Source organism: Camelus bactrianus, chromosome 3 (genome assembly GCF_048773025.1).
Source record: "Camelus bactrianus isolate YW-2024 breed Bactrian camel chromosome 3, ASM4877302v1, whole genome shotgun sequence".
Lineage (NCBI taxonomy): Eukaryota > Metazoa > Chordata > Mammalia > Artiodactyla > Camelidae > Camelus > Camelus bactrianus.
The window spans coordinates 93,166,618-93,178,648 of NC_133541.1; the positions used below are offsets into that span (position 1 = coordinate 93,166,618).

At 38.5% G+C, this 12,031-nt stretch overlaps 1 protein-coding gene across 8 annotated transcripts in view; it reads right to left on the reverse strand.

Moving 5' to 3' along the window:
• Positions 1–1,684: 1,684 nt before the first annotated feature.
• Positions 1,685–12,031, reverse strand: part of ACSL6 (acyl-CoA synthetase long chain family member 6) — a 62,109-nt gene continuing 51,762 nt past the window's right edge. For 7 of the 8 annotated variants that reach the window (XM_074360626.1, XM_045507841.2, XM_045507839.2 and 4 more), the window contains one exon: positions 3,527–7,199. In XM_074360626.1, the coding sequence (XP_074216727.1) occupies positions 7,062–7,199 (138 nt within the window). In that variant the 3' untranslated portion in view covers positions 3,527–7,061. Of the gene's footprint in view, positions 1,826–3,526; positions 7,200–12,031 lie in introns of those variants that run through there. The other variant, XM_074360627.1, reaches the window with a different exon arrangement.

Sequence of the window (12,031 nt, forward strand, 5' to 3'; positions counted from 1 at the left end):
CGACGGCCTGTCTCGTGGCCTTCCTGAGGAACCAGCGTCCAGACTCGGCCTGCGGAGCAGCCCAGGAGGAAACACGTAAGAAAACAAGGAAGCGCCTACAACGCCGACCCCCTGCTCTAGACGGGAGCGGCCGGCCTAGCTCCCGCCTTTTTATCTTGGCCACACCGCGCGGCGGCTTCTGGGAAGATGGAGGAACGGGGCGGGGTCGGCCCACCTGTTGCTGCAGCGCCTGGGCGCTTGGCGGGAGGTTGGCTTGGACACTGGGCTCCAGGCAGCGGCTTCACGCGCAGGCATCCTCGCATCGGCATCCTCGCATTGTCCCGAGGGAGAAATTATTGATAAAAGCTTTCCCTGGTCCAGTAGGTTGTTCCTTTGCTTTTCATTTTCTCATTAATCTGACGGGACCAACAACTGCTACTGATAGCTGGGCCATTCTCCTTAACATCACCAGGAAGGCCGTGGTAGTGGAGTCTGAGGTCTCTGAGCACACAGAGTCTAGCTGGGGGTCAGCCTGAGTCAGTGCAGGAAGGTCAGAGAAACGAAAGCACATTAAAGTGACAGGGAGTGTCGTCCTCAGCAATTAACTTCAGTCACTGGGCCTGCCAGTTTACTGGGGGGCCATTTTACTTGGGAGTGAAACAAGCACTAGAAGAGCTTAGGTTCCAGGAGGTTTCTTCTCAGAGACTAGCAGAATCCATTAGTCCCTGTTTAGTAACTACCTTCTGGTCATCTCTGGGCAGCCTTGTGGTTTAGGTAGAGAGTTCCACAGAGGCTCCCCTCCTAGTGCCATAGGGCTCAGCTCTTTGGCTCTGCCCAAATGGAGGAACATACTAATGACCACCCTCTCTCTACACCCGGGTTGAATGATCAGGCTGCATCTGATAAGCATGTTGTGGACATAATAACCATCTTCTTACCTAAAAAAATAATTTAACATTGAAAAATGCCAATGGTACAGATGAAATTACAAAAACTCAAAGACTTTTTCTGGGATGTTCCAATATTGTGTGTGTAAATACAAGCACATATATATCCATAATATTTTCATAATAAAATCACTCTGAATTTTTTATTCAAGATCTGCCCATAGAAAGTCACTTATGACAATCAATTTAATACATAATTAATCATTAAAACAACTTTGTAAAGAACAGAGGATAGGCATTCTTACCTGATTAGATAGTGCTTTGCGTCACTGAATCAATACTTACCCATCAGCTTACTCTGTGTTAAGCATTGTGGTAGGTCCTGGGGATACAGAGGTGAATTAGAAATGGTTCTTTAGTCAAGAATCTCACAGTTTTATTACAGTATAAAGCTATTATCATATTTCAACATCTTTTCTTTAGTCACATCCACAATATGCCAACAGGCAGTCTCTAGTTTACAAGCCAGGTCTTCAGGCTCTCCTCTTTCCCTTTGCGGAATGTTGTGAAAAAAAACTTAAATGACCTTTGGGAAGTCTCGGTACTGGAATGCCCTTGGCCTAGAAATGGAAGACATATTGAAAAAGGAAAACAGCTTAAAGCAAAAACTGATCTGTCCTTTGGTGGCGCTAATCCCTGGAACTCTATACTGAACTACATTCACTGAAGTACCATCAAGTAAAGGTTTATGGGAATTAATGCCTAGGTTTCAAAACTGGAAATAACCTTTGGTATGATTTCTTGAGCCAAAAGCGTCCTCGGAGAGATCTGCTTGTCCCCTCTGTTTGAAGCTGAGCAAACCACAGCCTTGGAGGCTCATCATGACAGATGGCTGGCACAGGTGGCATGGAGCTCCTGACATTCAGCTAGTTAGTGTGCTTGCCATGCTTCCATTCCTCCTAACACATGGAAGAGAAAGGGATGGGGAGAGTAAGGAAAGGAGTTTGAAGCCTTAAGAAGCAAGGGGAGGGGAAGGGACTACAGACAGATTTGGTCGATTTAAAAGCTTCACCTAGCCAGCCTATGAAAGTGGAAGGAAATGTTTCCCCTACAAAAATGTGAGGTAGGGTAGAGATATCTCAACTCATTCATCTCCTTCCCCTTGCTCCAACCCCAAATACACAAATTCCAGTGCAAGCATTCAGCTGAGTGTTAAATTGAACATCTTTCTTTTCCCTGTGGTACTGCTTCCATATCTCCATTCAGAATTCTGCTTTCAGGGTTTTATTTTGGTTATGTGATGGGTTTGACTTGATTTGGAACAGTTATGGAGATGCTAACTTCCATAGGAAAACAAATTCCAAATTTTGAGAGATTTCTGAAGAAAGCTTTTGGGAAAACAGCTAGTGTGTGGGTTTAAGATTCTCTGGAGCCCAGAGGAAATCTTTCTGAATAATGTTTTCTTACATAGTGACATCCCTTCCCAGTCCTGAGCAGCTTCATTTGTGGTACCATCCACAGATTTTAGGGTTCAACTGAAAACCAGCTTATTTTTGCCTAGTTGACAAGATGGGAAAAAAAATAACAGGGATACATGAAATGTACTTTCAGGTATTGCCATCTTAATGCTATGTAACATGTGAAAAAGAGTCAAGGAGATTTTCATTCATGAAACTTTTCTTGAGCATCCATTATGGGCCAGACTTTCTGCACTGGGGCTACATCCTCAACTCACAGTCTGAGTGGGAGTGGGGCAGAGGGACAGTTAACCACACAACCATGTGAGAAGCTTCTTAAAGAAAAGGACAGTTGAATTTCAAAAGATGAATGGTAGGAATTAGGGGGATAAAAGCGAAGGGTATTCTATGAAAAGGGGACTATAAGTGCTGCATGGAGGCAAAGAAAAGCATGATGCTTTTAGGGCACTGCAAAAAGTAATTGGTATGACTGGAGACAAGGCTCTATGGAGGAAGGGCTGGAGGAGAGATGATGGACCCTGTGTGCTGAACCAGGGAGTCTGAATTTTATCCTGGAAACTATGGGAAGTCATCGAAGGAATATTAAGCAGGAGACTGGCACGACCAGATTTTCAATTTAGAAAGCTCGCCCTAAGTGAAATGTGGATGGTGAAATCTGAGAAAGCTGAGGTGGAAACAGGAAAACTAATTTTAAAAGCACTGTAATATTCCAGACAAGAGATGAGAGTGGCCCCAAATACACTAAAAGCTGTGAAAATAGAGGAGTCGATGGTAGCAAATATATAAAAAAGGCAGACTCTGCATAACTCAGACATGGCAGAATATACCATTTTAAGAAAGTGTACCTGTCAATTGTATATGGGTAGAGACATCATGGAAATACTGTTTAAGCGTCATCATGGTGCAAAATTTGAATACAGTGATTTGTTCCTTTAAAAATATAAAAATGAATTAAATTCAGGACACATTTGGCAATAGCAAATGTGCAAAGCAAAGGAGAGCTTCTCGGGGAAACCATAAGTCTTTGGAGTTTGGGGACCCTTACAGAGGATGTAGAGTATGCTGACTAGTGATACAGCCTGATACCATGTTTACCATAGGCACTATGATCTATGATTACCAAACAGACTAACATCAAGGGGTTACACTAAATAAATATATAAAATAGTAATTATAAGCAACTTTGAGAAACAAAAAAATCTTTATTTTTTACAAAAGTTTTTGTAAATGCATTTTATATTTCATATGCATGCTATTATAACAAAGCAACTAAAAATATAATTACAGTTAAAATACTTTTATGCATATTTAAAAGGTAAATTTTTAATCTCCTCAATTTTTAGAAATTGAAAGTAGAAGAAGCAAGTTTTCAAAAAATATCCTTTTCCCCCCATGCAATTGTTGCAACGACTTAACAAGGAAAATAAAAATAATCAGTCAAATGAATGCTTAAAAGCCACGGTCACCTCATGAAAATCTTTTGTTTGGGACCGTGCTTAGAAATGCTTGTGTTCCAGGTAGTATTTATCTACTGCCTCTGGGTTTTAACCATTCACATGTTCTAAGTGAACAGTTTTTCATTTAGGGCTTTGTCCTCACTTGCAAGTTAATCCCATTCTTACTGCAGTTAACTGTAGATTCGCACAAAGCACTGTGCAGCATACTTTAGAGAAAATTCAGACTATCAGGATGGTTTTTTCTTTTCATGTATATGCTTCCTTAAAATAGAAACAGGGAAGAAAATACAGCAACTAAGCTCAACATATAGTTTATCAATTTTGTATATGATCATTCATTATTTTTTTTTCCTGAGACATAAAGCAAGTTTCTAAGTGATTTGTTTTTCATGCAAAAATACATTTTTCCATTCTTTACATTCATTTCATAGTATTTTGTATTCTAAGTAACTATATCACATTTGTGCTTTAGACATTTGGAAAATAAAGATAATTCATTTCCTTTACTGCAGAAAAATAAAATATTATTGGTTCTTTGATGGGTAATACAAATTAAGTGCTGATTTCAAGTTGCTAAAACATTACCTGACTATAAAAACTGCAATGAAAAGTTCTATATTTTTCTCATGCTTGTAGTTTTATCTAAATTGAGAGTGAAAAGTTGACTTGTTCATGTAAAGGAGACATGTAATGTTTATTCCTTAGACATCTCAGTTTGTGAGTTCCTAATATGTGGAGTTAGGCCTATACACCATGCCTGGTCAGTTTTCTTTCACCTGGAGGGGAATCACAAAATAATATAAAGATGTCTTTTATGGCAAAAGGAAAAAAATAGTGTATATTCTATGTTATAGCTTTATATACAATAAGTTTAGTTTGTAAAATGTAAGAATTACTAACACATTTGAATGAGAAACACATAAAAGGCTAAGCACTTAATAACACATTTATGCTTAAGTAATTGATCTCTGTTATACCTCTAGACTTAAACGGATGTGACATCCACTATGAATGTAAATGTCTTAAGTACACAGCCTTTTTCTATATTGGTTAAAGAGAGATACAAACTTTTTCCCCTCAAAATAAAACTGGGAAATCTGAAGCAAGAAGGATTTTTCTGTTAACACGTATTGTTTCATTTCTCCTTTATTAAAAAATTCAGTGGAGTTAAACAGAGGAAAAGATAAATGTACATGCAATATATTTAGGGCCCACTGTTGACTTTTCTCAGCACATCCGCAGTAACCTATTTATAGGCGCAAGTGTGATGGTTTACACACACAGATCAGGAAGTCTAGTAGAAACATAAGATTAAAGTGAGAAAAAGAAGAAATGTTAAGTTATCCACAGTCATCTCTAAGTATTATGAAGTATAAACAGAATCAAAATAAATCTTAAATTATTTGCTATTTCCCCAAATCTTTTGGAAACAAACTATGACAATTTAGTTGAGTGGAGGGACAATGGGAAACAGCTTCATTTTCTCCAAAATGTGAAACTACTTGCCTTTAAAATAGCATGAATATTCAATTCTGGTAATGATTTTCTCTTTTAATTAATAAAATATATATTAAATATAAAAATTAATGCTATATAGATGTGTCCTTGGACATTTTTAGTATTGGTTTATTCAGAAATGCCCTTAAAAATGAACATGCCTAGCACTAACTCATTTAACTGAAAGTCAAATCTATACATGCCAGTAGTGGGACTGCAGAGAGAATGCAGCAAAGGAACATGTGAAACATTGAATAAATACATCAAATGAAGCTGTGGTCCATTTTTGCAAAGACTGAAATATCAGTGTATAATCACTGATGCAGATTCATCTAGTAAGCCTGTGTGATTATGCTATTTCTAACCAAGAGCATTTATTCACATTTTGGATTTGCTCCAGGGGATAGGAGCTTCTGGATGGTGAATACTGCCCCCACTCTGCTTTCAGAGTCCTGGCTCTGCAGGCCCTTCTGCAGATGCACAGTCTGAGGTTTGCAACTTAACTGCTGTCTGTGCTGGGCTTTAACTATGACGTTGTTGGCACCCAAGTGCAAGAAGTATTTAAAATACATAATGTAAGAAAAGAGGTTTTTGTGGGTAAGCTTAGAAGTGGTTAGAGATTCTATGAATGGAATTATTCCCTAAGGAGATATCTATCTATGATGAACTTAAAAAGTTTTCTAGGGGTATCTGGAAGAGGTTCTTCCAACTTAAGTTGTCGAACAATTATTTTATTTTATTTGGAAATAACATCCCCTCCTCCCTGCATCCTGCCTTGATAGTCTTCCTGGAAGTAAGTGTAATCGTTCAGAATTGTTCCCATATTGGGTTTCCCAGGCCTGGCATGGACATAGTGAGGATGGAAGACTAGAAGAACCCAGCAAAGAACATAGATACATTAATTGTTGCCCGCCCTGAGAAATAATTCTGGGTTTCTTCTCCTAAGTCTCCCCCAAAGGTCCATTCATTGTAGAGTCAACAGACAGCTTTTATAATTCATGTGGTAAGACTTCCACGAACATACACATACTGTCCTTGAAGTAGTTGTACATTACATTTTTTCTAGGTAGTTCCTTAATATTTTTATGAGTTTAATGAATATGAAAATGTATTGAAAGATCTTTGTAAAATGTTATGTAAATACATTTGTTTTAAGAAGATTCAACTGTGCATTCTTCATGAATAAAAGTAAAAACCAGAGAGAAAATCTTTTTCACATCAATAAGGATTGTCATTGTTTAAAGAATCTGCAGTTATGTAGAATGTGAGCTATCATGTTTTGTGTTTTAGCATGATTCTGTATTAGTTTTAATTTTTTAAGCATGATTTAATTATGATTTTGACCATTAGTTATTGAATGAGGTAGTCCACACTGCCTAGATATTTGCTGTACCTGGCTACTATGCCACAAATAATTAAGTACAATATATCAGTTATGTTTTTCCTTTATGTTTAATAGAAGTTCTGTGAACATTGAGAATATATTACTTTTAGTGGTACACAGTTCTTGAGAAAAGTCTTGATTTTTACATTGCCATTTGCAATATTTTTAGCAGCTTGCTACAATACCCTTGTAATAAAAATAAAGTGTACTTGGTGATGATAGAGAAAATATTGTTAAAGACCTCTTGGGACAGGAAAAGACTCAGTCATAAGGTCACGTGCGTTTCATTTTCGGCTGCATCATTCTGACTCATTACTTCCAAGAATAACTATAATATTGCTACATAGTCCATTATACTGAGAAGAACTTTCCTTGAACTTCACATGGAGGTTGAGTAAAGCTCTTCTATTTGTTTTTTGAAGTACTCTCTCAGTTCAGGTCTCTTAGCCTTTAGTGTTGGTGTCAGCAAGCCATTTTGAACTGAGAACATGTCAGAGTGGATGTGAATGGCTTTAACCTAAAAACCAAATGCAGAATACATCTTCATCAGGAATATAACACAACATTCATAGCACACATGATAAAAGTAAACAGGCATATGGGAATAGATAACGTTGATATAAAAACACTGCCTATGTAAAAGTCAATTATCTTAATAACATTTCAGACTATTTAGTATGTCTGAAAGCCACCTTTTTTCCTTCCTACTTCTCCACTTAGCCAGGCAACAGAAGTGAACTGGTTGCTTACTCTGTGCCGGGCACTGAGGGCACAAAGAGGAATCCGGAGTGCCCCTGCCCTCAGGGAGTACACACTGGCATCCAGTAAAGCAGACACACTGGGCAATTATTAGACGACACGGTATACACAGGATGAAGGGCACCTAACTCAGTTATGACAGGGGAGAGGGGGGGCAGTTAGGGAAGCCTTCCCAAATCAGGTGAGTGTTAAAGAATGAATAAGTTATCACTTACCGGCCTTTTGGCTAAGATGAAGAATGAGTAAGAGTTAATCAGTAAAAGAGGAGAGGTCGGAGGCGAAGGGCATCCCAGGCAGAGGCAACCCCAAGAGCAAAGCTACAGGAGTGAGAAATGGCAAGAGCATGAAAAAGGAAAACCAACTGGTTTCTGTTGTAGTTACCTAAAGTAGGAGGCAAAGGGGGTGAGCGATGAAGCTGAAGGGGTAGACAGGACAGCTTATAGAGGAAGAGTAGGAAGGCACTGGAGGTTTTTATACAGGGCAGTGATGTGGCTGAATACACGTTTTAGAAGGGTGTCACCAAGAGAAATGTGAAAATGGTTTTTCACAGACGTTAAGATTGGAAGCAGGGAAACCAATCAGAAGGATCTGACTAATCCACAGGAGAGGAGAGAAGGGCCTGCACTCAGAGCAGTGGCAGAGACAAGTAAGCAGTTCTAAGAGTGATTCAGAGGTAAAGGTGCAGGATGTAATAAAGGAGGAGGTAGCCTGTTGGACTCCCAGGTTTCTAGCTTGGAAAGCTGTGGTGCCATTCACAGGAGGGATATAAAGTCAAGGTGGTGGTGGGGTGTGGGGGGCGCGGCATGATGAGTCTGTTAAAAAAAAAAAAAAGATCCACCAGAGAATTTTCTCACATTACTGGAAGGAAGCATAGAGGGATCAGACTGAGTGTTCACACGGCCTATTTCCATGAAGCAGATCCTAGGCCTCTTCATACTAAGTCCCTTTGCAAGGCCAGAGAGATAGATGAACTAACCTGGGGGGCCCTGGGCAGGCTCCTCCCATACGGGATTACAGCTGAAAGGGTCACTGGCAGTTCTACAAGCAGTTTATCGTCTGAGCTTGAGCTGAATCCTAGAGTGACACTGTCTCCAAGAAATTGTATCCTGACTGACAGCCAGGTCTAAATTCAATTACTTTGTTGAGATCAGAGATCCATATCATTAAATGGCAAATGAACTGCCATAACATAGTCTTTTAAAACCGCATTCAAAATATATATGTTAAATACACATATGCTTTCATTTGTTGTTTTGCTTAACTGATATTAATTGAGCAACTACTATGTGTCAGGTATAGTGTAAGCACCAGGGTGTAAGGAAGAACAGGACACAGTCTCTGCCCACATGGAGCTTACAATATGAGATGCTGCAGTATGAGGAACAAGCACCTGTCAGCTGCTTTCCCACTCCCTACCTCTTCTGTGCTAATAGAACTCAGAATTTGTTTGGGGCCATGGTGCTCTACGTCAATTAGGACATTCCTTTTCCCTGATTTCCCAGCCTCCCTTTTGGCAAAGGGGTAGTCATGAGATCCATCTCTGCCGAGTGAGATGGGAAGGTTTCTGCATTCCTAATAAAAGGTTTGGACATAGCTATCTTCACCCACTCTCCTTTTTTCCTTCCCTGACTATGGACAACGTCCAAAGCTGTAGCAGCCACCTTGTGACCATAAGGTGATAAGCCAACATACTAAGGATGGAGAGTGGAAAGACAGGCAGAGCCTAGGTCTTTGAGGACCTGTACATGCCTTGGACTGCCTATCTTTGGACTTCTTATATGTGAGAAAAACCACAAAAACACACCCAATGTGTTTAAGACACTGTAGGTTTTATGTCAGAGTGAATGCTTTTCTGATATAGCACCTTACCCAGTATGGGACAGGATTCATTGAAAAAAGATGGCTGAGTTGAACTCTGAAGGACAGATGAAGATAACAGGGGAAGGGGGAATGGCTGTTACATGGCTGGAGAGGAATGTGCTCTCCAGGCAGAGGGAACGTGTGCCAAAGCCCATCTGGGGCATTATAAATATAAGCTGAAGCATGTGGTACAAATAAAGAAGAAAGAGATGGGGCTGGAGAGATAAGCTGGTGCCAAATTACAAAGGATCAATATGTTAAGGTAGGCAGTTTGGATATAATCCTTAAACAGTGTTTAATCAGTGAGAGAATACTAGAATGCCTCTTTGGAAAGACTGTTAAGAGTGGACTGATGTGAGGTAAAAGTGGAAGCTGGAAGACCAGCCAAGAGGGAAGACTGATGATGATTTGGGCTACAAAGTTGTAGAGATGGAAATAGATTTTGGGGTAGAAAGGACAAGATATAATTCGTTTGAGTAAGTGTAAAGAAAGAGATATTAAGAATGGTTCTAGGCCATAAGAAAAGAGAACAAAAAAAGAGAGAGAGAGAAAAGAAAGAGAAAAAAAAAGAAAGAGAAAAAAAAAGAGAAAAAAAGAGAAAAAAGAAAGAAAAAAAAAAAAGAAAGAGAGAAAAAAAAAAAAAAAGACCTGCAAAAGATTGCTTTGGGAGTTCAGGGTCTTTTATGGTCCCACATAAATTTTGCAATTGTTTGTTCTAGTTCTCTGAAAAATGTCGTGAGTATTTTCACAGGGGTTGCACTGGATCAGTAGATTGCTTCGGGTAGTACGGCCATTTTGATAATGTTGGTTCTTCCAATCCAAGAGCACACAGGATATCTTTCCATTTCTTTGTATCATCCTCAATTTCCTTCATCAGTGTTTTACAGTTTTTAGAGTATAGGTAACCTCCTTGGTTAAGTCTATTTCTAGGTATTTTGTTGTTTTTGATGCCATGGAAATGTTTATGCCAGTTATAAAATTCTGGTTTTGAAGTGGAAAAAAAAGTGAATAAAGGGCTGCAAATGGTAAAATATCCTTCTTTCTTATGGGTGAGTTGTATGCCATTACATATGTATGCTGTATCTTCTTTATCCATTCATCTATTGATGTGCACTTAGGATGCTTCCATATCTCAGCAATTATAAACAATGCTGCTGTTTAAAAAAAAAAAAGAAGCCAGATTCTCCAAAAAGGTATGACACTTCAAAAATAGATCATTTTCCGTGATAGCTATGAAGTCCATATAAAATAAAGCACTTTCTGCCAACTTAAAAAAAAATGGCTCTAGGTTTCTGCTTGAGCAGAAAAGCTGTAGGAGGAGCCAAAAGGATTCTTTGGAGGTGGGAAGATCAAGTATTCATGTTAAGTTTGAAATGCTTCTGAGGCATCCAATTGGTTTCTGGACATTGGATATAATGGTATTAGTATGTAGGATAGAGCTTCAACCTGGGCTTTGGACAGAGAAGCAGTGACTTAAGGAGAAGAAAAGAACTGGAGTGTGGGTTACAAAAGCCAAGAAAACAGCAGTAGAAGGTCACTGTGTCAGATGCTACCGTCATAAAAGAACTGTTAATTAAAATCAGTGGATACAATCAGGAAATGACTTATTTCAAAATCAATGTAGGTATCACTTCACACCCATTAGGGTGGCTATTATCCAAAAGACAGAAAATAACAAATGTTGGTGAGGATACAGAGAAATTGGAACCCTGTTCACTGTTGGTGGGAATGTAAAATAGTGCAGCTGCTATGGAAAACAGTATGGCAGTTCCTCCAAAAATTAAAAATAGAACCACCATATGACCCAGGAATTCAACTTCTGGGTATATACCCAAAAGAACTGAAAGGAGGATCTCAAAGAGATATTTGTACATCCATGTTCATAGCAGCATTCCTCACAATATTCAAAACAGGGAAGCAACGCAAATATCCATGGACAGATGAATAAGATGAATAGATAAGCAAAATGTGGTACAGACATACAATGGAATATTATATACTTTATAAAGGGAAGAAATTTTCACACATGCTATAACATGCTATAAGGATGAAACTTGAGGACGCTATGCTAGGTGAAATAAGCCAGTCACAGAAAGACAAATATTGTATGATTCCACTTATATGAAGTAGAGTAGTCAAAATCATAGAGACAGCAAGTAAAATGGTGGTCTCCAGAGGCTGGGGACAGAGAGGGAATTGGGAATTACTGTTTAATGGGTATAGAGCTTCAGTTCTACAAGATGAAAGGAGTTATAGAGATGGATGGGGATGATGGTTGTACAACATTACAAATGCACTAATGCCACTGAACTGCACATTTAAAAATGGTTTATGATGGTGAATTTTATGTTTATATGCATTTAATTACAATTTAAAAATTAGAAAAAAATTAATGTATGCAAATAGTTGCAAAAACTCAGCAGGTCACTGATTGTTTTCAAAATCTCTGATGCAAATAGTCTAGTGTCCCTGCAAGTGAGTATTTTGAGATGACAAAGAATTTTTTGCTCAGAAAGTTCTCCATTACATTCACTGATTTTTCAGCTCAAAAACTCAATATACAAAGAATACCTCTAAAACAACTATATTTCCAACTTCTTAAAAAGCTTTTAAGAAAAATTCTAACAAATTCGGGCATTTTTAAAACCCATACTTGTAATTTTAAAACTTGACAACTTTCAAATGAACACAGCATTAATAAATCAGATTCATCTGTCTCATAAATTTGTT